The sequence below is a fragment of the Echeneis naucrates genome, chromosome 5 (genome assembly GCF_900963305.1).
Source record: "Echeneis naucrates chromosome 5, fEcheNa1.1, whole genome shotgun sequence".
Lineage (NCBI taxonomy): Eukaryota > Metazoa > Chordata > Actinopteri > Carangiformes > Echeneidae > Echeneis > Echeneis naucrates.
The window spans coordinates 10,443,509-10,468,253 of NC_042515.1; the positions used below are offsets into that span (position 1 = coordinate 10,443,509).

Here is a 24,745-nt window from a genome sequence, read left to right on the forward strand (position 1 = left end):
GACAGCTGCAAGATTATAATATTGTATCTTTGGCCTGAGTTCATGGCGTGTGTGTGGCATGCCCTTGTATAGAGTGATAAATATAAATTAAAAAGAGCACATTCACCCATAACAGCACACTTAGCTTATCACAATAATAATACTTTGAATGGAGCAATCTTCATTCTTAGTTCGCCTCTTTGTCTTTTATGTTTATCAGTGCTAGTAGAGAGAGAACTGACCGCTGAACTCAGAAGGCACAAAAGTTTGCTTTTGCATGTGTTTTTCCCTGCTCTGCTCCTCTCAGCCACTTCAACGATTTTACAAATATAAAACTTCCTTTATTTTATTTATTTATTTATTTTTTCAGTTTCCACTGTGACAAATTGCATGGAGAGCACAGTGGGGGTGCCATATCCATCCTAAACTAAGAAGGTTTTTTTTATATTATTATTTATGCTTTATTGACTTTATTTAGCCTGCCAAGCATCAGCATATTTACACTGTCCTCCTGTGCGCGTTGCTCTGTTGGTATTAGCATTAAGTTCATAGCACAGCTGGGGTTGTATGTAAGCATATACTCACTAAGATGCTACAGTGGCTGTAGCAGACTCAACCTATACTGAAAACCTCCCGGTTTTATTTACATGAGCATTCATAATTTATACTGCACACTTCACACTCAGCATGGCAATGTGCTTTTCAACTGACATTTTATCTCCTCCCTTTTATTTTCAATCTCAGAGCGGGCATAATCTTTACATAGAGTCACTGAGTTCAAAAGAAAGCTTAGCAGCTCATATGGAGAAATGAAACAGAAGTTTCATATGAGCCAAAAACCGGAGGTGATTTTGGCAGAGGGGTAAGGTGCCACTTCAATCATTTCAATTACAATGTTGGCAGATCTACCTTCATTATTGACAAAAGAAAAATTAAAGGGGCAATGTGTGCGCCTGAGCCTGGTGTAATAGATTGTGGGGTTAGATTTCTGATCCAGTTAGGTCCTGCAGTTGTAATTGAGATATGAATCTGTTATAATCAACTATTTCACGCAGAGAGACAGAAGAGGTCAAGCATCCAGGGTTTTTCTCCAGAAGAAATTTGTCCATAATATCCGTTATTTGGCTTCACCCATTTTCCGTCTCACTGCCTGCAGGAAATGTGTGTCATCATTTTTGAGATCCTCTTTATGTGGGCCTGTCTTTGTTCTGCAAGTATCTTTGGATGTTTGAGCACAAAGAAACTATTATTACCTGAATTTGTTGGCAGAAACTGACCGCAGCTTTCATCTCCTGTCTCATTTTAACATTTGAAGATGTTTCCTCTGACCATCTTGTATGGAAATCAGTCCAGCCCTAATAATTTCCATCAATTTCAATTTCTTTTGTGTTACAGCTTGAGCTGAAGTGAGCTGGACTTCAAAAAGCCGGGTTGCTCTCTTTTTTTTAACTGCGGTTTCAGGCAGCATTTGTTTCTTGCCAGTTTCCACATTTCTACCCCCTGACAAACTCCAAGGGAACAAAAGAAAGATTAGAAAGAAACAAAATTAATGACGATACAAAATGGCCATGTCATGGGAGAGTCCGGAGGATTTTAAAACATGTCTGTCGCGACTGATGCTTAAGCAAACCTGAGCATATGAAAACATTATGACAGATGAGGTTGTTTTTCAAACGCCCGGAGGAAAACATCTTCATTGTTCCTGCCGCTCGCCAACCATGCCACATTGTTGCACGCACACTGTAATCTCTTGTTCAATCAAACACTTGCTATTTTTTTGAATATTTAGGAGGTATCCTAACCCTTTCACAGGATAAGTATCTTTCACTGTGGATACTTTCAGATGATGCATGGCAGGGTGTGAGCCTTGATCATCCTTCAGCCTGTCCCAAAGCCACTTGTTGATGTGATTGAGGATGTTTAAATCTAGCATGTTTTAGGGCACGCATGTTTCTATGGAAACTCAGCACTGTCACAAAGCTGATCCAGATCACTAGACGCGTCTTTCAGCGGCTCGAAGGTTTCAGAGAGAGTTTAGGTGCTGTGAAGGGGTCCTTCACCCTGTCAATCTCTTTTTGAGTGACAGCGTTTATGCTCTTTGCAGCCCTTTAGTTGTGAGGTTGTTGGCGTCTGGCTGTTGTGGATAAGTGTTGAGGATTACTTGGCTTATTTACCAGTCTGAGAGGCATCCTGACTTTCTCTGCCACTCACAAAAAATTTTAAAGCTCCTGGAGCAATTTTTACAGCAAATATGTGAGCCCGTCTTCAAGTTTCTTTTTCTTTTATCTCATTCAGAGAAAATAAAACCCAAAATGGGGTCCTGGACCACCAGTTAGTCCTCAGACGCCGCTGAATCCTGAATAATTCACGTGGAAGCATCAGTTTATATGTTCACACGAATGGGGACGTCAATGTGACAGGGATCGACACATTCCCTTTGTTCCTTTTTATCTCAGTTTTTTTTTTTTTTTTTTTTCAACCTAACAACCTAAACGCAGTTAATTTTTGGTCTTCAACCTTGTCTTGTTTATTTTAAATCTGAGTATGCACGTGCTCATCAAAGGCAGAATTTCTGCAGAGGCGAATAAAGTGTGGCATCAAAGATGGGATAGTTGTTATCAAAGCCAGTGAGTTCCTGGTTGACCTTAGACTAGATTTAAATGCTCCCTGCCTCCACAGCTTGTGGGGTGGTGCAGGAAATATAAATGACTCTCCTTTCTATCTGATTTTCTGCCAGAAGCAATCGCTCTGAGGAGTTGGGCCAGGCGGGCAGCTGGCCCAGAGCTGCCTCACACATTTTTTTTTCTTTTTTTAACTTAACCAACACACACTTTAAGGATTTGCTGTTTGACCGCTGCACCTTTAGTTTGGACATTGATCACTTGACTCTTTTAGAGCTGGATTGCTTCCCCTTTTTGGACAACAAACTTTGACCTACAGATTAAAGTGCTGTAAAATGCTTCAGCTGTGAGTTGTTGAAATGATGTGCCTTTGTACAGGTCCCAGAGTTTGCAAGTCTTGTCAATTGTTAAGTCATTTTTACTGTAAGATATTCACATTCTTTAAATTTGATGTAATTGATTCTATATAATACAATATGAAAGTGAATTATAATTGATTATATTATACACATATGCACTTGCATATCTTTAATAAATATTGCTTATAAAGACAATGTGACAAATAATAAATAATAAATAATAATAATAAAAAGGCAAGCACAATAATAATAATAAAAAAAAAAGTACTCATCATGTCACAGAAGTACTGCACTACGAATTGCAATCTGGTGGTGGCTGCAAAAACGTAGTGTTCTTCTGATTAGGTCAAACTGCTAGCTGTTTAAAATACTTTGTAATGCTTTCTATAATTATTTTTAATGCATTTTAGTGATTTTAGTTGGACCTCTGGAAGCAGCCTCAAGAGTCAGTTTCACTTAAATCAAAGAAGAATCAGAGACATTAATCTCTATCTTTCTATCACACCAGTCAAATTGGATTTCATTTAAGATAAACCTTATTGATTTTGAACATTAAAATATTCTTACTTGATGAAAAACTAACTCTAAAGTGAACTGTATCCACTGTGAGTTCAACTGGTCCGACATATCTGATTTATAAGAACAGGTAATGCACCAATGGGAGGGTTAGAAGAGAAGAGGCCCCCAGGAAAAAACCCCAGAGAAGCAAGGAGCCCAAACAAAAACAGACACAAAATAACTCTTGCACAGTTCTTTTTTTTATTCTTATTGTGGTTGTTTTGAATCTCTTTGTAGACATCCCTTTGTGGTAAGTTTGAGTCTTTGACAATCTCTTGCATTACTGAGTGGTTTTATGTCTGTTTGGAGTCATTTGTGTGATTTTTTTTTTTTGACAAGAAGTGTCTGTCACTTCAAGGACTGGGCCAGAGGGAACCTGGCCATTATAGTAACCCATTCATGTTTACAGGCCTCTTTGTACAAATGTGCTCTTGAGCATGATTTATGTGTACCTTTTCAAAATGCTGATCCATTTGGACAGGCAGGACATGGTTTTCTTGTACGTGTATACAGTGTTGATTGTGTTGCTGTGACTGTGAGAATAACAAACAATCATTTTAGTATGATATTTAGTCTAGACACGAGTGTTAGTATTGTGGGACAAGACAGAGTGTGGCAGAGTGCTGCAACAAAGTTAGGAAAATTACTATAATATTTTGAATTTAGCATGTTCTCAAAAATTGTTGACCTTAGTTCAAACTGAGCTGAATTGCTTCATTCAGTATTAACAAAAAATATCAGAGTAAATAGAAATTCTCGGCAATATTTTCTGGTTAATATCATTGCTACAAATAAAGCAACACAGGTTGCCTTGCACTCATCTGCAGTATCTAACTATATGTCTTGTTACAGCCAGTTACTCTTTATTAAAATAAAACATTCCCAGCCTGGAGCCTTTCTGTGTGGAGGTTCTCCCTGTGCCTGCGTGGGTTTCCTCCCACCGTCCAAACACATCATGTTTGGGTTGATTGGTGACTCTAAATTGTCTGTAGGTCTGTAGGTCTGTCTCTGTGTTGGCCCTGTGATGGACAGGTGGCCTGTCCAGGGTGACCCCACCCTCACCAATGTGAGCTGGGATTGGCTTCAGCAACCCCTCTGACCTGGAACTGGATAAGCGGTAGAGAATGAATGAATGAATGAAGACACGAGTGAGTGCACAGTGCAGTGCTACATTCGTCTGCACTGACACAAATGTCATACATTTTGACATCCTTCAGTAACACCTTGAAGTATAAATGCTTAAATCTGTGGGGATTCTCTTGGGGTCGCTCACATTTAGTTCATTTTAATGTGTTTACTTTTGCCCTCATTATTAACACGGCTCTTCTGCATCTCTTCACTCCAGAACCAGAGCGAGGACGCAATGGATTTATAAGGAGGCCACAAATATTGAAATGCAAAGATTAACTGAGAAAGCACGACAAAGCGTAAATACAGGCAATAGGATCAGAAATCTCAAACACAAATCCTCATAATGAAAACCCAATTTCAGAATGTTTCTATAAGCCCATTATTAGAATTGAAGCAGTTGGTTTTATTGTGCTGCACATGCCGTCTTCTGTAATTAATCATGTTCTTAATGTTCTATTTTGTTCTTTCCTAGCCTTGTAAATATTCATAAGAATGACTACGACAGCTCTCGTCAACTCCTTCTCTGAATCCTCTTACACTCTCCCACGGTTCTTCTTGTATAAGTTTGATGGTGTGTGGTGCTGGCTGGCTGTTGCACTCTACTCTGCTTGGATGCTCCACTTATTGTAGTTTGACTGCCTCAGTCAGAACATGTTTCCAGGGATCTCAGCTGAAGGCCTATCGCCATGCAAAATCATGCATCATTTAATTCCACTGTCACCAGATTACTGAATCTTAAATTTCTCTCACAATTCTCCGAAGATCCATTCTGCCCTACCATGAATCTTTCTCGTGTTTTCGGGTAGCAGATGGTATTTTAATGAACTCCACAGAAGATATTTTAATGTGATGCTTGTCCTCGTGTAGCTCTGACATAAACTCCTAAGCAACTGCTTTTGAAAATAGTCGTCATTGTTATGCTTTGAAGGCAAGGTGAGGCTCTATTACTGCTGCTATGAATGAAGTGTAAATTATCCAGCGAGCCACATTTTAGGTTTAAATTTGCTTAATTTTATGATTTACAGATGAATGCAAATGTCAGAAACAGCATTAGAAACTAAATTGTGAGCAATACCTCCCAGTCTGTGGCAGCAAATATTGACAGTGATTAAAAACTGTATACAATATGCTTATTTTTGAGCTCCCAGGATATACATCATCTGCCGTGCTATTGCCAGGTGCCATATATGAAATATTATGATCATTTTTATTTCCCATCAGCAGTTAAACATTGGCCATTCTTTGATTCAGTCTTCAGTCATTTTTTCTTTGGATATTTAAATTTTTATTGCATCACCTTTTTCATGTTTCCATAAACTTTGGCAGGTTTCTTCAAATTGAAACTCAGTGTGTTTCCAGTTTGTTCTTAACCTGAAAGGCGGTTCGTTGTTTGCTGTGCAAAATAGCTTCCCAAAGCTGTCTTTTATTTTGAATCTTCACTTTGCATTTGTGAACTGTGGCTCAGTCCTTCCAACCTAATGCTTCACTTTATGGATCAAACGATGTTAACCATTCAAAACATTGGATGATAATCAGTACATGTTACTGATGCTAGTGGGGATTATTTTCATCAATTTGACCCACTGTGTAGTTTATTTACTACACTGAACACGTTACCTTGGGATTTTGTAAATTTAGTGGTCGCACTACAGATTTAACAGGGAAAGAAAGATATAGATAAAGATATTGCCTCCTGGATCTTATTTTTTGCTTTAAAAAAAAAATAAATCCCGTGGCTCTCTGGATGGCAGTGTAGGTCTGTTCAACACTTTTTCAACAAGATTGTGCTGAAATTGTGTGCAGACTGTCTGGGTCATGTAATTAATCCTAATTAATTCATCAAATGTTGTACCTGCTAAACACGCTTGCCAACTTGCCTTAAGCACGCAACTGAAGCATTAATAGCAGTAATATTTTAATGATCATGCTTCACTCTCTACGCCGTGCTTAATGCAGCATTTAGCAGCTAATGATATTTACAACAGAAACATAAAAAAAAAAAACACAGTGCTTAAAAAGACTGAATGTTGGATTTACATCACAGTTCCAGATAGTAATGATGGTCCTTCATTTCTGCAACTGTCAATTCACACGTTTGCCATATCAACTAAAAAAAAAAGGAAAAATATATAAAAGTTCATGATTTCAAGTTTAATTTGGCAGCGATGTTTCACTGAGCTGACATAAATCAACGTGTTTTTACAGCTCCTGCACTTTGAGCCTCCACCAGCCACTTGCAGTACCTCCTTACTCTACTAAGGACACACTGCTGGTGAATAACAATCCGAACAGCAATTTAATCTCTTGCAAAGCATAATTACCACAACGATTTTGTACACTTTGGGAAATGGGAGAAATGGATAATGTAAGGTAGCAGATCTTAGTGGGGGCAGAGAATGGATAAATCTTTATAGGACCTCAGAACAAATACTGTAATTCTGACAATGTTATGCAGCTTTAGCAAATATTTGACAGAATGATAACTTTGAATATATATTCCATCAGTGTGGTAAGGGCTGGAGAAACATTTTAGACGTTTAGACAAAGAGATGCAGTGGCAAACAGAGGGTTTACCTGCTGTGCTGCTGTGTATTTAAGTGTTTTTCAGTGTACTCTCCAGCCTCTCTACCTCATCTGTGGTTTATGTTTGGGCAAGGGATGCCTCTTCAGGGAGTTGCTGCCTGACCATTATGCTTTCAAAGGCTTGTGTTATGAAAGGTGGTTTTTAGGTCTTGAAGAACTCCCTGTTCAAGGAAGTCCAATTCGACTGTTAACCTCCGTAAACAAACTGCCTGAGATTGTGGCTTTAAAATATAGCGAACAAGAAATACGGTTTTATCCTGCTCACTCCCTTTTTGCCTCATCTGACTGTGTCTCCATTTTCTCCTCCTGTCACTGACAGATTTGTTTAGACAAAGAACAAGAGAGCAGACATTAACTTAAACATTTGTGCACATGCAAAGCTCTCAAACCGATTATATTTGGTGCTTAAATAAACTCCAGCTAGAAACACTGCAGTCAGGACAATAACCTTTAACATACCTTAACCTTGTTTGCAAGGAAACTGCTTGGGTACATATTCTGGGGTATATTCACTTATTCAGCCTGACTGCAAAATTATTCTATGGTAATTAGTATGCCCACATGCACAATCTTCAGAAACAGAATGGAACTTTACATTGTTTTGTTTTCCATGGATCTTAGTATTATTACCCTGCTATAATCCCTTACAAGAGCTCAGCTCCCTGAGCCAGACACATTTTGGATTCAGACAAACTAATTTAGCATGCAGATTAATGCAATTCCCAGTTCCTGCAGGAGCCATCTTATTAAACACATTTAAATCACATACATTTACAATTAGAATATGTTGGAGCCATTAAATAAAAGACATTAAACAGAAGTAGCTCACCAGCCCAGCTTGTCTATCCAAACACATTTGCATAACTGCTTCACCCTTCTTCACCGAAGCATGTGTAAAGTAGTTGTACCATCTAACTGTAGCGCTACTCTAAAGCAGATTTTCAACCAGGAAAATGAACCGCCTTTTCCCTTAGTTATATTCATGGATGAGTCAGCCATATTGCTCTAATTAAAATAATCAAAGTCCTTCTGTCACGTTGGCATTTCCTCTGCACTATTGTGACTTGCTTTTGATTGCTTTTGCATTTTAATGTTTGAACTATCTGCTTGCGTGCATATGTATGTTAGCACAGGTATGTCTGTGTGTGTGTGTGTGTGTGTGTGTGTGTGTGTGTGTGTGTGTGTTGTGCAGTGGGTACAGTGCATATGTGTGTGATTGAAGAGGCACTTTCCATGCAGAACGGTATATGCTAAGCCTAGAGAGCGTCACAGAGAGAGCCTGTGCTGCTCCGTTCATCAGTGTTCCTTTTACTGACTCTCTACTGCACGCTTGAATGTCTTTCAATTTAGTCAGCCCGATAACTCGCCTCTCGCTTGCAGAGATAAATGCTGAAATATAATAAATGACTTTGCAACTTAAAATTTTAGCTTGAACGAAGTCTCTCTCACACTGTCCCAGTGTCTTTCCATTCCTTATTTATATTTCTCTCTCCTTCCCTTGATGATAATTTTTCAACATGTTTTCAACAAATTTCATATCTTGTAGTATTAGCTTTAGCAAATAAAGAAAGCAGTTCCCCGCAGAATAAAGAGTTGTATTCTTTGGGAACAATTTTGAATTCCTTTGATTCCTGAGGGCTGTTATTGTGTCTTTAATAGTGAAATATGAATTTCTCTCCATTATGTTATAATTCGATTTTGCAACACTGTTCTTTCCATCATGTCATGCACAAAATTAGAGCTCAAAGATATTATTGGAAGAGGAATCACACAAAAATTGTTTTTGCTGTTTGTATTAAATGTTTTTGATAAGGACCAGACAAGGTAGCCGTGAAGAAATTGGAAAAAGTGCACAGGGGATTGACATGCATACAAACGAGCTGCATGAGGACAGTGATAAACTGGTGATGGAGTGATCATCGTCTGCTGTTGATGTTCGCTGAAGCTGTCCTCTAGACTGGGAACACATGATAGTGAGATGAGTCTCTTAATCAATAGGCTCTGCAGATGTGCCTTTACACGCACCAACAAGGCAGATAAGCTCCTTATCAATACACTGTACTGAAACAGCGCTCTCTCAGACATGGATTAATCTCTCCTCAGTGCTGCAAAGCTTCTTTTTTTTTTTTTTTTTTTTTTTTTGCTTTCCTAAACCTGTCTGTCGGTTGTTTGCCTGCAGTGCTACAGTAATCCTGACTGTGGTCTTCTTTGGTGCAGGAAATTCCCGTTTGGTCTCAGCTGAAATGCAGAGTGTTTTCATTGCAGACTGCAGCTATTACTGTAAGCTGGTCGATAGCTTTGGTCACTTAAAGGAATAGTTAGACTTGATGAGGGGATCAATATCTTGTTTATATCCTCATAGTTCATGTAAAGGAAAGGTGTTTACTTCTCAGCTTTAGAGTGGATTTCATTTTGGACAGAGCCTGGCTGGCTGAAGCTTCATGTTTACATGTGCTGGTGGTTGATCCATATATCCACCCCCTGCACTAGAAAGGTAGGAATCTGGTAACTTTTTTTTTTTTTTGGAAAATATTGAACTGTTCCCTTAATGAACTGCAGTCATTATTTGAAGATGAATTCTGTCATGCTGAAAACATGCACTCCCCAAACTCTGCTGTTATTATTCGAAAAGGCCCAGTAGCAGCCCTGCCACTTAATCTCTCTATCCAAGGCTTGCCTAGCTGTTTCCTGGAGGTGTACTCTAACCTGCTCTCAGCAGCCCACCGTGATTAGCCAATAAATAACTAAACGTGCATCATAAATCAACAACAGAGCCCTGTGAGGGTGATTTGAAACTGCAGTTGCTCACTGAATATCACTTGTCTGCACTGAAAAAAAGACAGTGAAATGGATGCAGGAAGTGTCTGCGATGAATGAGGTTCTCTTTGTGTTGTATCAAATGTTTCACCTTGAGAGATAGCCCCCTGCAGCATCACTAGGAGACAGCTCTTTCGCGCCATTGCTCCGTAGTTACAACCTGTAGTTTCTTTTTTTTCCCCTTTTTTCTCAGATTAAGACTGGGATAAAACTGCCTCTAGCTGACCCTTTGATTCTGTTACTTTGGCTGCATTCAAATGGCACATTAATTATGTTGATGGCTATAAGACTGTCGGCTATCTTTTTCCTCTCCTCTGTTGGCTATAGGCACATCTGTCGTTCTCTCACCACGACTGTGTAATTGTGCCTCCTGCAGAAGAGCGAAGAACAATGACGGGGGTGATGAACTCAATTAGACAACAGCAAAGTAGCTGAGTGGGTTGTACTTCATACAAAACACACACCTTGTGTATCTCAGCTGCCTCCATTTGTGATCTGATCATGAACTGCACGTCATTAGAGATGACTGTTACATCCAGATCTGCTTGTTTACACATTGAAGTATGGAGATAAAAGCATTCAGGCAGAGTCAGGGTGGGCTCGGGCAGAAATAGAGGACTGAAACCTTGCAGAGGAGTCTGAGGATGACTGGGAGAAGAAGCGATGGCAGAAAACAGCCAGCAGAGAGCAGAAGAGAGATTGTGGGGAAATGAGGCAAGAACCAGCCTATTCGGTCGCGAGGAGGACTTTGAGACAGTGTAGGAATGTTTTTTGTTGTTCTTTTTTTTTTTTTTTTTTTGAGTCTCAAGTCATTATCAGATATGTGTTTCCCACCCCACAGAGCTTGAAGTTCACTGCAGCCTAAACACCTTCCTCCCTGCATCCTCTTTCCCTTTGATACCCTCAGAGACTTGACAACAAGGCTTTATCCTGGTACTCATCAAGACCTCTAGCACAACATTTCATCTGCAACCCTGTGTCAACTGTTATCTCCCAATTGGAGAGACTGTCAACTTGTTTATTATTTCCAGACTATCAGGGATGAGAGAGGGACATGGTTGCAAGGCGTTGGGGTGGAACCTGGGAAGGGCTTTGGGAGTGACACACATGCTGAGTTTGACAGCAGATAATAGATGCTTCTCTCCAGGTCTTATCTTGGCCTCTGTAGGCCAGCTTCAGGGATCAGCGTTTACCTCACTGCCAAAGTTTAAGCCACAGAGTCCTGAGGTTATTTCTTTTCACAGTTCAACAACCTGTTGATAACAACCTGGTGAAGATTTGAATGCTTATTCAGTGGCTAAAGACCACAACGCATATAGTAACATCAGTAGCTTGTTGTACTTGCGATCAAGTCCGTATACTACAATATCTAATAAAATGTTGATTTCCTCTTCTTTGGCTAACAAATTTTAGGTCAACTAGAAAAAAAGAAAAAAAACTAGTTGGACTAAAACATAATGTACTTCAGTTTTGTGATCATGAATGATCTTTCCCAGCCTGGGCTGCTATGTGGAACTTTTGCCTATTTATACAGGCAGCAGATAAGTAACAACATTTGTATTCATCTGATGTTGTGCCTCTGAATGCAAGACCAAAAGTCGGGCAGTTTTTAGGTTTGGTTGTTACATGCTGCGCTGCTTTCACCAACTACTTGTTTGCGTTCTTTTGTCTACTGTGTGTTGCTGAGCAGGTTGCGCTCAATGTGTTCATTGTGTTCATCAGATCTTTTTCACGGAAAACATCTGGCTGCTTTGGATGAAAACAACACAAATTGAAAGCAGTGACAGTGAACAATGAGGTAAAAGTCCCTCAATAGCTCTTTGAGGAATTGCAGGATCAGGTGATGAATTGGTTCCGTTGATCTCTATCGGTTCAGCGCTCTGTGTGATGCCTTTACAATTACATATAACAACATGATTCATAGTTCATGGAAAGATACTTGTGAAACCAAAGACATAAAATGTCATATTTGGGATCAATATTAAGCTACCAAGTTGCTAAGTAGAACGCTTGCAGACTAGGAGGACTGTAAAGAGGAAGACAAGGAGACAGAGAAAATGCCAAATAGAAAGAGTTGTTTCCGCTCCCTGCCATTCACTGTTTACTCCATCAATGCCTCTCTGTCCCTGTGTGGTGACACACAGGGCTAAAGGCTTTCTCTCTCTGTGTCACTTGCACAGACATAAATAGCCAATTTTTCATTCCAACTGTGACATTTGCATTTGGCAAATCTGCATTCCGTGCAGTCAGTGAACTGTATGCGACAACATCTCAGCCTCCCATGCTTTCGACCTTTTTTCTTTTCATTCCGGAGCACGTAGTCTTCATTTGTTAATACATGCTCCCAGTATCGCCTTATTACTGTGGGAAACTGGGAAAAACAAAACAAATATGACACTGATGGCGGCAAAAGAAGCTAGAGATAGTTGCAGAGAAACGCTTCTTTCATTTCAAAACTTCGGTGAGGACACATTTAGTCAAAAAATTAGATTTAGTAGTTTTCCTTAGCTGTCTTCGCTCTGTTTCAAATGCATGCAAACACACAACACTAAGCAGGAATCAATAAAAGCAAAATTCAAATGCAGTGCCAGTTCATGCCTATAAATGAAGAATCAAAAGTCTTTACTGTGTTGGCTAACAGCGTGCTATGTACTGGGACTGCTGTCATAAAAAAAAAGCCTTAAAACCAAGTGTTTTCTTTCAGTTGTCAGCTGGCTGAACATTTTGACATGATTTGAGATTTAGAAAAATTAGTATGAAAGTTTAGATTGAGAGCAGCTCTATGTTGGGTCTGCTGAAAGTGTCTAACTCCATTCATAAATCACTGTAATGCTGGCAGCTGGCTCTCATGAAGCCAGCTAGCGATGATCGCTGTGTACTAAAGGGGCCTTATTTATAGGGAGCAACCTTTGTCATTCTCAGTGTCAGAAAAACAGTGAGGTCTGTTATTACTTAAGCATAGAATTATCCCAAATTATTTCAGCTTTCTGTTCTGCTCTCATTATAAATGTACCACAGGGACACCATATTTTTGGAGGCCAACCTGGAAGTTAGCTGCAACTACTTGGTTCCCTTGACAAGAAGCTTGTTGGATTTATGATACGAACAAATTCTGTGAAGATAATCTTCACAATCAAGTAAATAATGTAAGTGATAATGAGTTTTGCTGCTGAAAAATAAAAAAGGGAATGTTGGACAATAATATCGAATGACTTTGTCATCAACAATAAACTTCCAACTTGTAGTCTGATTTAAACGCTGTCCTCTTAGGGCCTCTTAGATGTACAATGGTTTTAGTCTTGGGCCCCATGATGTTACAACATTTAAACTTATTTGTTTTAAGAGACATAAAACTTTGAAATAATGATCATTGGGGTATTAACTGATGCATTTTATATTGTAGGATAAAATATAATAATGCTTTCCATCACAGACCCTATTTAAGTCTAACCAGTTCAATAAACCTATAGACTTCAAGACAAAATCAATGGCGTCATTGCTGTGGAATGAATAGTTGAAATGGATGGGCAAATACAAAAGATTTTTTTTTTTTTTAGATTAAGGACCTTTTGTTATGTGAATATTAATTTAATATTAGCAATTGTGAACATATCTACTTATAGAAAAATGTTCCATTATATCGCCTCACTCCTCCTGTTGATATCTATCTTAATAAACATGGAAACGTCTCATATCTTTGTACAGCCGCAAGGCCGTAGCTCGGCTTGCATGTTGAGTTGTCCGTGGGCATTTCTGGTCTGAAGAACCAGATATTCCCTTCAGGAGCTGGTGCAGACCAAAAACAGAGCTAAAAGGCGAAAGAATGGTCATCTTTCATCAGGTGGCCAGAAACAAACTCAAACGGATGCTAATATTGGTTCAAGTCTTCTCAGTGTGAATGCTATTTTTTCTGGCCATGTTATTGATCTATTGTGATAATATATCAGTGATGTGTTTACAGCTTGGTTGGCTCGACAAAAGTTCATTATTACAGGTCAAAAGGTTTGTTGCCACATGTAATCATGATAGAACATATAACTGATGGTTTTTCAGCCTTATGCAGTTTCAGGGTCTTCTTTATTTTTACTTTACTGTCGTATCTATTACTTTGCAATCTTTAACAAATGACATGGCACCGTGGAGTGTGTATGCAGGTTAATGCACAGCACATCATTTATTTTAGCTTGGTCAATATCTTGAGTTTATATTGGGCTTCATTTATAATATGGTGTCATCAGTCGCTTGTGGCTAGGTGTTCAGACCCTTACAGCTCAGCCTCAGTCCCAGAACGGACGCCACAACTCCAGATGTTATTCTGCATATAGATCGTGTAGTACATGCTCACTCGTGAGATTTTGTTTTAAAGTCACCCAGTCTGGTTTCACCTTGTGTCGATTTGAACAATGCTCTCTCTTTATCGCTCCTCACCAAATGGCCTCAGCTGGATGTGAAAGGTTTAACCCTGCACTATGTGCCACCACGCAATGGCATTGTGGAGGCCTGAGACTCAAGTGTTTGCTTTCACCCTGATTGACCATCTTGCTCTCACATCATTGCCCAGATGCCAAGCACTCAACGAGACATGTTTCATGTATTTTTATACATACCCAAGCAAGGAGTGATACAGTAAACGGATCATTCACCTAACGTAATGCTCCACCATTTGAAAAAATATTTTCTTCTTGCATCAGTTAAGTTTTACACCCACTGTTCTTTTCACCCATAAAACTATACTTCTACACCCTGACAGGTACTACATCTTTCTTTTAGTTAGTTAGTCCGGTAGAGTGGATATTTTCCCCAGGCTCCTGATGAGACCTGTATAAATAGTTGAGCAGGGCATTATATTACTTTGCTATTGGGAAAAAAATGGAAAGCATTCAAGTGTGAGGAGGAATAGTCGATATTCAATTAACCTGAGGCAGACAGTCATGGTGACCGTTTATCAATACCTCTTTTTAACTGCTCACCCTTGGCACACTTAATTAAACTTCCCATTAATAGCTTCAAACAAGTAAGCAAACTAACAACACAAACACTCGGCCAAGTTTGATAAAGTGAGTCAAATTCAGAGACGCACTGATGGGAGAAGTTGTTATTTTAAGGGAAGCAGCCAAGTTCTTGCCGTGATCTAAGGTCCCTGCCATGGCCAGACATACAGAGAGAGGAGGACTTTGTGTGCTTTGGACATGACACAGCTATGCATCCTCAAAGTATTTGTCGGGTTATTAACTGTGTATCTGGGACACGTCCCAACCCTTGACCCTGAAATCATCACTTCCTCACATTCCACACTCAAGACTGAGGCACTATGATTCACAGTTTATATGAAGTTATAATCATCCATGACAGTTTAAGTAAACCGGTGTCGGTAGAACAACAGGGACCTTCCATGCAAAGGAAGAATGGGAGGCGATCTTCATCACTGCTCCGTGTCGCACTTTGTGCTACATTTGTCCTTTGCTAATCAACTACAAATCAAGGCCAGTGCACTAATCGGGGACAATGATGTGACTGTCTAGACAATGATAATGATCTGTTAACATGTGATGTGACCAAACGTGCCAGTGCTTATGTAGCTCCTTTCTAGTAGGGGTAGTTGTTGTTTGTGGATCAAGTTGTGTGTTGAACAACCGACATGCTGATCGACATTACAGTATGATTAAATGCCAAAGGGACAGACAGACAGACAGAAATTGGGTGATTGGGTCAAAAGCAGCACTGTCAAGAGCCTGTATGTGTACTAGTGATGGGCAATAGGATCGCATCTGTCATCCCTTGCTGTTGATGTGTAGCATGCTGTTGTGAAGAAAAGCATACAGCCGGTCACAACAACGTAGTATTGAAATTGGTCAGAGCTGTGAAGAGAAAATCTCATGAAAACCCAACACACTAATGAAAATGATGAAGTCCTGGTTACCTGATCCTGAAAGATTCATAACAGTGCTAACAGTGATGGTGTATTATATTCTATTGATGCGATATAATTTTATCAGTCCCCACTAATAGATACTAAATATTTTGGAAACGCAGGTGAGAAAATGTGCATAAACTATCAGCTCAAAGTGTTGTCAGGCAGGATCTGCCTGAAATATCAAGCTGCTCACAAATGCAAAACTCTTAAAAACCAATATTGCAGGTGACGTTTACATGGTTGCGTCGTTCAAGCCTGACTGTACAAAATACAACAGCTGATGTAGGCCAGCTGAGACCGCTCTAATGGGTCCCTGTCTGATGGTCACAGATTATCTGTAACATTTCTACTCTACAGACTTCATTACAAGGCAGGATACAGTGAGCAAACCACTGACGTAATTGCTAAATTGCGTGTTTCACTCAATCATCAGTCTTTCAAGCCTGCTGTTCCATCTTTGCATGTCTCTTGCTGCCATTGTGTGAATACCACTGAACGCTGAGCCGTTATCACCTGAACCACAGATGACAGAATCTGACTGATGTATCACTCATCTACTTCAATTTCTTGCCAGAGACAGGATGTGTTTTCTTATTTGGAAAACGAAATGCCAAATGCGGATCGGAAGCTGATGGCTCAGAAGTATCCAGAATTGTTTTAAGTCAATATGAACAGTCTAATCTCACACTCAATCTGTAACCTTTTGTGTGTGTAATGGTATTTTACAGCCGTACAGATAAGAATTGATGACAGTGGTGTTACTTTGCCTGTTTGCAACTGATTTTGGTAAAAGAAGTAAAGCTCCCACATGTTCTGGCGACACTTTGACTGTAATTCTCCCGTCCTCTCCTCCTTTTGTTTGGCCCATTAGAGCTCTGTGCCTCTGTCCTCTCCTAAGTTTGTGCTCAGAGTTGAAATGTTTTCCCCTTGGGTGCCTTGAGCCAGCCCCCTTCCCCTTCCACCGATGTGGGGGTGAGCTTTCCCAGGACAAAGAGATGAATATATAATGGATTGAAAAAAGAGGGGGTGAGAAGGACTAAAAGACAGCGGGTGGGTGAGTGAGAGGGACGAAGGGAGAGTGGGAGTCGGAGCGAAACGATGTAGAAGGTTTGACAAGTGCTTGTCAAAGGTTTTAATTCTGCTGCCAAGCTTTTAGTGCAGGGACACTGAAAAACGAAGGACCACAAAGGAACAAAGGAACTTCTCCACCTATCACAGATCTGTTTGCAAACTGGTCACAGACTCCATAGGGTGTGGGATACACAACTGTAGTTTAAGAGTTGCTGGAGAGAAACTCAGTCCATCTGCGTACCCCCCTCCCTCCCTCCCCCCACTTCTCCCCTGGTCCTCCAGCACATGGTACAGTCCATTTAAAAGGCTGTATGTCATCTCAGTGTGTGCTGGGTCCTCTCTGAGAGCAGCTGCTCACAGCACATTCTCCTTGGCGGGAGCATTCACTTTCCCCTCCGCCTGCTGGGCTGCATCTCTTTCCTTCCTCTATCTTTTTCCCTCTCTCCGCTCTCTTTGCATTTTACTCTTCCTGTCTTTCTTAAGTGCTCACTCCTTTTTCTCCTTTGCCCTACACACACAGGCACGCATGTTTCACTGACTGTGTAGTGTTTGGACACACAGATGTTATTCTGTACGCCGTAACAGGTAGACATCATCTTTGTGCTCAGCGGAGCACAGGACAGAGAGACCGGCTTTTTTTTTTTTCTTTTCTTTTCTTTTTTTTTTTGGTGTGTATGTGCGAAGTAAACTGAGAGAAGAAGCAGAGGTGGAGGAGAAGAAGGGGATGAGAGGGTGTTAGCTTCACCCCCACTGATGTTCCACTTGACACCATGCTGCTCTGTGTGGATTTGGTCCTCAGGGGAAAATCCTTAAAATGATGGAAGACAACAAACAGCTGGCACAGAGGATTGATGGGGCCATCCAGTCTGCCAGTCAGGAAGTGACCAACCTCCGCTCCGAGCTCTCTGCTACCAGCCGCAGACTGGCAGAACTGGGTGCCAGCAGCCCCCCTGCTCTGGAGAACCACCACCAGCACAACCATCACGATGACAGCCTCCACTACCGGGGTGAGTGTCACATCATGTGCATGTGAATGTGCGTGTACTTCAGTCCTTGTCTATGTCTGTGTGTGAGAAAGCGAGGGAGAGAGAGAGAGAGAGAGAGAGAGCATGAACATGTGAGACTGTTTTGAAATCAGCAGTGGGAAATATCTGGGGAATGTGCAGTGGGGAGGCTAATATCAACCCCCCATTCCACCACCGACATATTTTTCCCCTCCACACCAGAAGGACAGTGGAAAAGGCAGCAGTTTGAAAGGAAAGAGAACAAGAGGCAGGCTGAGTTTTGTTATTACATGGGAGGGGTTGGGGTTAGAGAGCGTGGGCCAGAGCCTGTCCGGGTTTGGTTTCCCAGGCAGCAGTTGGGCTCCTCTGAGGCTACGCTCCCTCAAGCTCTGGCTCCTTCTCGGCTTTCTCCCCAAGTCTGCCAAAGAGTCTTAAACTGTGCTTTAGGCTCAGGAGGTCTAAGGCTACATGTCAGATAGGAGCTGGTGACACTATGTCACAGTTACTCAACTGGATGTGATGGGTTAAACCTATAAATGCTTCAAACTGGACTTTTCAAGGGGTGGCTCATTTTGGCTTTGTTGGCACAAAATAATTAGTTCTGGCTTCACACAGTTCTTTTTTACTATACGTAAACAGACCAAGAGACCACGAAGAAGGTATTGTTTTAAATTTTGTGGTTGCATGCTTAGTTTTTGGATGTAGTTTCTATTTTTATACCCGTTTTATGTTTTGCTTTAGTTTGTGTAAGACGACGGCCTGTGTCTCATTAAACCTTCTTATGATACATTTTCCTAAGTTACTTTTATAACAGCTGACATCTTGGATTAATTAATGATCAGATTTATTTGGTTTGATTGGAGCAAGATTGTAAGAGGAAATCTTGTTTGCCTGTTGCCTTGACATGTGAACTAAACAGTAGAAACCACAGTATGTAATCACATCTATTTATTTGGCAGCTGATTTGTAATGGCGTACTGACAGCTTCCAAAACAATACAGGACGACTTCATATATTAAAATTTTATTGCCTGCATGTACAAAAAGTTTGGTTTGCTGAAATTGTGATAAGGCTGCAGAAAAAGGAGAAAGACTTTAAGTTGTCAGGGTTTTTGCCTTGGGGGGGGGGGGTCCGTGTCGTGCATTTGACTTGGATACATTTAGAGGCCTGTGGGTTGTTGAGATCATACCCTACCAGGCTGTTTGCTGTCAGTCTCAATTAAATGGCTCCATGTACTGGTCTTATGAAGTTCAGCAGCAGGTGATTACTTTTATCTGCTGCTGGAGCTCAAGGCTGACAGATGATTTGCGTGAAATACGGCTTGAAGAGCACTGATACATTAATTTTTTACAATGTGTTCATGAATGCATCATAAGTGCAGTATATATCTTGCCTTTTCTCAGTGAGCTGGTTATATGTAATCAGGAATTCATTTTTGCAAGTAAAGGGGAACTTTACCACACACGGCGACACAGTGATGCCAGCAGGGCTTATCTCAGTTAAGAGATTAGAAAGTGTGAAACAGAAAGCCTTCTTAACGATCTTGGTGGTGTGAAATTAGAAAGATGTAGGAGTTTACAACCCAGGGAGGGTTTAATGAAAAGATACTATAAAGTTACATCATGGGAAATTTTGTCTACGGTAACTTTAGATCCTGAAACATACGAGGGAATAAAAGTCTGGATACTTCAGCCTTTGCTGCTTTATTTTTGTCCATCGAAAAGAATGTTATGTTTTTTCTTGGGAAACTTTGACACAGTGCATCAAACGAGGTGCATTTTTTCATGCTGGTGTAAAGTCATTCTGAATGTTGCCTTTAGTCTTCAAAGATGGCTGCAGCAGTGAGTTATCTAGAGCGTCCATGTTGCTTGCTCTCTTTCTGAGTTTCTTAACAGACAACCTGACATTCCCACATTCCTGAATGTCAGGGCTGTGATGTCATATTTCCTGTTTACAGAGGCCAGGCCAGCAGTCAGGTGATGGATCAAGCCAAACACAGCCAGACACCCCCACCCCACCCCACCCCACCACCACCCCCCACCCCACTCCTTCAAACTGACAAACTAACCCTCATCTCGCCTGCATAAAGAGGGATGAGCCAGAGAACCTCTTAGCTTTAAGGATATTTTCTTAAGATTTTGGGTTTAAGATGATTTGTCTGGGATATGTCTCTGGTAAGGCAGTTTGGTGTGCGATGAGCCAGCATCCACTGGTTTAAGCAGATTAAATGTTTTTTAGGTGTGTATCCCTCTCTAGGCCAGGTTGTTTGCCAGTCCCTTTGTTGGCTCTGCTCTGTGCAGGATCAAAACAGCCGCACGGACATGTTTTGTTTTGTTTTGGGTTTTTTTTTAACATGCATGACCTGTCTTTCTGTTAATATATTGTATTAAACAAAATACCACAATTTTTTGGCAATGTTGCAGCCCCCCACCCTCCAAATGGAGCTTAAATAACATCTTTGACGTTCAATAAGGCAACGAACACAGCAGTAGAGGCTGCTGTAGCTGACTGCCTTGAAGACTGTTCTTCTTCCTTAACTAATCACACAAGACACGAGCTTAAATCCCCCAAAATGTTTGGTCTCTTCATCCTGCATCAGCATTGATTTTAATCAAGTTTTGCTTTTTACATTTTGTGTTGTTTTCTGAGCATATTTCTAATTCCAACATTATTTTAGTATATTATCCATGCCTGGTTTTGATTTTAGAGCACAGTATTGTTAAGGTAAGGTCTTTGGCTGACCATAACAATCCAAAACCTTTTTATTCAGGCCATCGACGGTAATGTATTCATAGCCAAGGCCAAAGGATGCCCCTTTATTGTTTATGGTTTTTCTTAATCCATCACATTAATGTCAAAGCTTTGTTCAACAATGTAGAACAATGATTCACCACCGATCAGTTACATTGCTGCCGTTCCCGATGGCCATCTGACATAAGAAAAAAAGCACACGTCTTGCTTCACTCAATTTGTCTGAGCAAACAGAAGGAAAATATTTTGTCCTCTAAAATTGATGTGCGCTAACCTTATGGGATGTTACAATATTTACACTCTTGGTAGATCAGTGCCCTCAGTCAGCTGGTGAGAAAGTGCTTATCACGGGCTCATGGGATTCAGCCAATGCTAATCCATAAACCTTTCTAAAACACAACCGTAAGGCAGCTGTCAGTGAGTCATACAGCATGGGGAGTATGGAGGACTCTGGGCTGCTTTGAACAAGGGCAACGATGTGCATGACACAATGGGCGAAAGCAGCGGTACTGATGCATGTATGAACTGTCCCAGAGCATCATGGTCTGTCATCGTCATGAAATGAAGGTGAAAGGAGATACTCCAGGTCAGACCCAGGGCAATGCAAGTGGAGTTTTTTTTTTTTTTCAAATCTCCAGGGTTCTGGAGGTAAAAATAATTTTCTGTACACAATGTGAATTGTTGTTTATGCACCTCAAAGGCTTGAATGGATAAGAATTTCATCCAGCTGAATCATGTGAAAGAAATACAGAGCTGTGTTTGAGAATATCTTGTTTAATACCAGTAAATCAAAGCTGCAACAAATTTTTGTAAGAGAGGTCAACTTCAGCTCTTTAGGGGAATGTTGGTTTGGAAATTCAGATCATTAGAAATTAGAAATCAGGTGCGAGCTAAAGACTAGACTTCTCTGAAATATGATGAAACCTTCATCACTTTAAATCGGTTAAATTTTGAAGTAGGGGTCAATTTTAGAGGAATCAGGCAACTGTAGCTGAGCGCGTAGTTAGTAGCAGTGTCAAAAAAAAGTAAAGACAAAACAAAGCAAAACAACAAAATCTCAGGAGGCAATTTAAATCACATTGCTATTGTAATGTCAAATTATCCCGGAGACTGTGCCGTCTTTTTGTGATATCAATAGTTGGTGGAACTACTTTTAAAGATTTTATAATATTTTTATATCTTTTTATTAAGTCTCTCTGAGTTTTCCTTGTATGCAATAATCGCTGACCTGTGCTCTTAACCTTTTCAAAAGAGAAATCATGTTCTTAATTTCCAAAGATAAACTCTTTTTTCTCCTTTTATATATTGACTCTATGATGAGGGCCATTGAAAATAACCTTAAATGTAAACTTTCTAATGCTGATTTAAATAGAAAAGTCAAACCTTGAACCAACAATTTCTCCAACTTCATAACTCCACCATAGTTCCTGCTTGTGGGAGGACACTATGATACTCGTACTCAGGAATAGAGGAAGATAAGACAGCTGAAATGTTTAAGGACACTGTCCAAACTGTACAGCTTGTTGTAAAACACTGTTGATTAAGTATTCTCCTAAAAGACGCAGTGATTATCTCTTCAGAGAGGGAAAAGCTTCACTGTCTCTAAGTCTCTCTGCTGCAGAGTAATTGTGGGAAGAATCCTCTCCCCATCTGGCCTGAGTTTGTCGGAGGCCCCGGGTCTCTCATTACTTCATTGTGCACATGAGCAGGGCTGGGAACAGAGCGCCAAACTGCATGGGCAAAATCCCACCCACTTCAGCTCTTTCTCTTTCTCTCTCTGCAACGCTCTCCAGGGACCACCCGCCTTCCTGTTCGCCATTCACATTCAGACAAAGTATGCAATCCACTCTAACCTTCCCCCTGTATCCACCACCACCCACCACCACCCACCCACCGACCCCCCCAACCCTCTCTTCCCAATACTCCCTGCCTGGCCTCCCCCAGCCACACCCTGTCTGTGGTCAATGCAGCGTGAGAGGAACTGTGTCCGAACAATAGCTTTAGAGAGAGCAGCGCGGTACTCCCTTAACATTTCTCCCTCTCTCTTCCTCTTCCTCACTGACTTCCTCCAGTAAAAGAACTAATCATGGCACAGCAGGGACTCCCGGGGCTCCAGTGCCAGACGAAAATACCAGCGTCAGTGGTTGGGAGGATTTGTACTTTGGTTTGCAGAACAGGCAGACATTACATGGTCTAAGACAGTGATGTGATAGTTTGTGTTAAAGAGCTAATTTCCCTCTTACATGATCGTTCACTTTTAAGTTTGGAATTTATGACATGTTTATTGCCTTACTTACTTTGACCACAGCTGAAATTGAATATACATTACTGCAGATGATGTAGTCATTATACTGGGTGTATAATTGGATTCATATGTCAGGCACGGTTGAAAAATGTCAACATATGCTAATTAAAACAAATAGCCACAACAAAAAGAGGAATATAACAGATTAATTCAGTTTAAGTAATACATTAAGTAATATGACCTAGCTTTGTAACAGTGTTTATTTACTTCATAGTTGAGCTCTTTTTGCATTAAGTGTTTAATTTGTTTTGTCTTCAGGATTTTTTCAGTTTCATTGTTTCAATTGAGTGTATCTGAAGTTAATAGCTAGAAGCTTAGAAATACTTACTTGCACATTGGCAGCCTTTGCTCTCCAGTGGTTGGTAATGACCTTAAATAAATAATGACTCTGTGGTTATTAGTTTTGCTTTGTAATGGAATGCCAATCCCAGCAATGAACTGACAGCGCTGTGCTGGCTGTCAGTGGGAGCAGAAGCCCTGTGGACTTTCCACTCCTGAATTTGGCTGCCTTTGGGTGCAGGAAGGGGACAGCTGGGCAGCACATATCTACTTTTCATGCCCATACAGGGGCAGGGGAAGCTCATCTGTATTGTTTGAAAAGCTTTGAGATATTTCCAAGTTTGGGGTTCACCAGAAGGGGATTGTGGCCACAGATTTCACGTTGCCGCATTCGGAGAGGGCCATGGTCGACAGATGACAGCTTACCCCGGCGCGTGATAGGTCTATTGGCAGGGGTGACAGAAGTGCTGCCCTGAACCACCAGCTGGTGATGGCAATCCTTTGGTTTAGGTGGCAGATGGTTTGCGTGCCCTCAACGTGCAGCACCTGATGTAAACTGCCGCCTTGGAAGAAAATGAGGCTGAGAAAAAGGAACCAGACAGGCAGTGGAGCAGAACCAGAAAAGCACGAAGGATGCCAGCTCCTAAGACAGGGTACATCTCCACAGACATTCCTCTGCACTTAAATTTTCCAGGCGCGCTTTATCTGAAGGAAACTTCACAGAGGAAGTCTGTGAGAGCCAATTCAAGGAGAACTGAGGAGTACTTTAACCGTGACACTAAGCATTGAATTGCTTTCCGGTTTGACACCCTGCTTCTAAGATGTTATTATTCCTATCAGTGCGACTGATATGTCTCTCTATGCTAATTCGATTCATGAAAGCCAAAGTGCTCATTTGACTGTTCCCTTCCCAGTGGCTCATAACAGTCTTTGTTTCCCAGATGATTTTTGATGAAGATGACAATTAATGTGGCTTCTCAGTGTGTAGGTCATGACTTGAGTTAAGAACACTTCACAAGACTGTCTGTGAATTTATGGGGAGCAGAGAGGGGAACTGACAAATGGGGATATTCCTCACCATAATTGAACTGTTATGTTCTTATGATGTTTTTCCCCCTTCATTTCCTTCATATGGTTGCTCATCGTAACTTTGCATGGAGCTAATAGTTTTTGCATCCGAAAAAAGGAAATGGACTGTATTCTGTGACAGTGTAAGAAGTCTGAGTATCATCGCACATTTATCACTACCATATGGGCTCAGAGGAATGCCTCCTCCTGGTTGGGTTTTTATGGACCCAGTGGATATTTCATTGACAACATTCATCTGACGAGGATCACTGTGAGGGTTCCAGAGATGGGAAACATCTCATAAA

General features: G+C 40.8%; 1 protein-coding gene across 2 annotated transcripts in view; it reads left to right on the plus strand.

The window, feature by feature from the left end:
• Window positions 1-24,745, plus strand: part of kaznb (kazrin, periplakin interacting protein b) — a 99,638-nt gene that overhangs the window by 24,741 nt on the left and 50,152 nt on the right. Inside the window, exon 4 of one of the 2 annotated variants that reach the window (XM_029501342.1) lies at window positions 17,833-17,968. In XM_029501342.1, coding sequence (XP_029357202.1) covers window positions 17,833-17,968 — 136 coding nt within the window. Of the gene's footprint in view, window positions 1-17,832; window positions 18,041-24,745 lie in introns of both variants that reach the window. The other variant, XM_029501343.1, reaches the window with a different exon arrangement.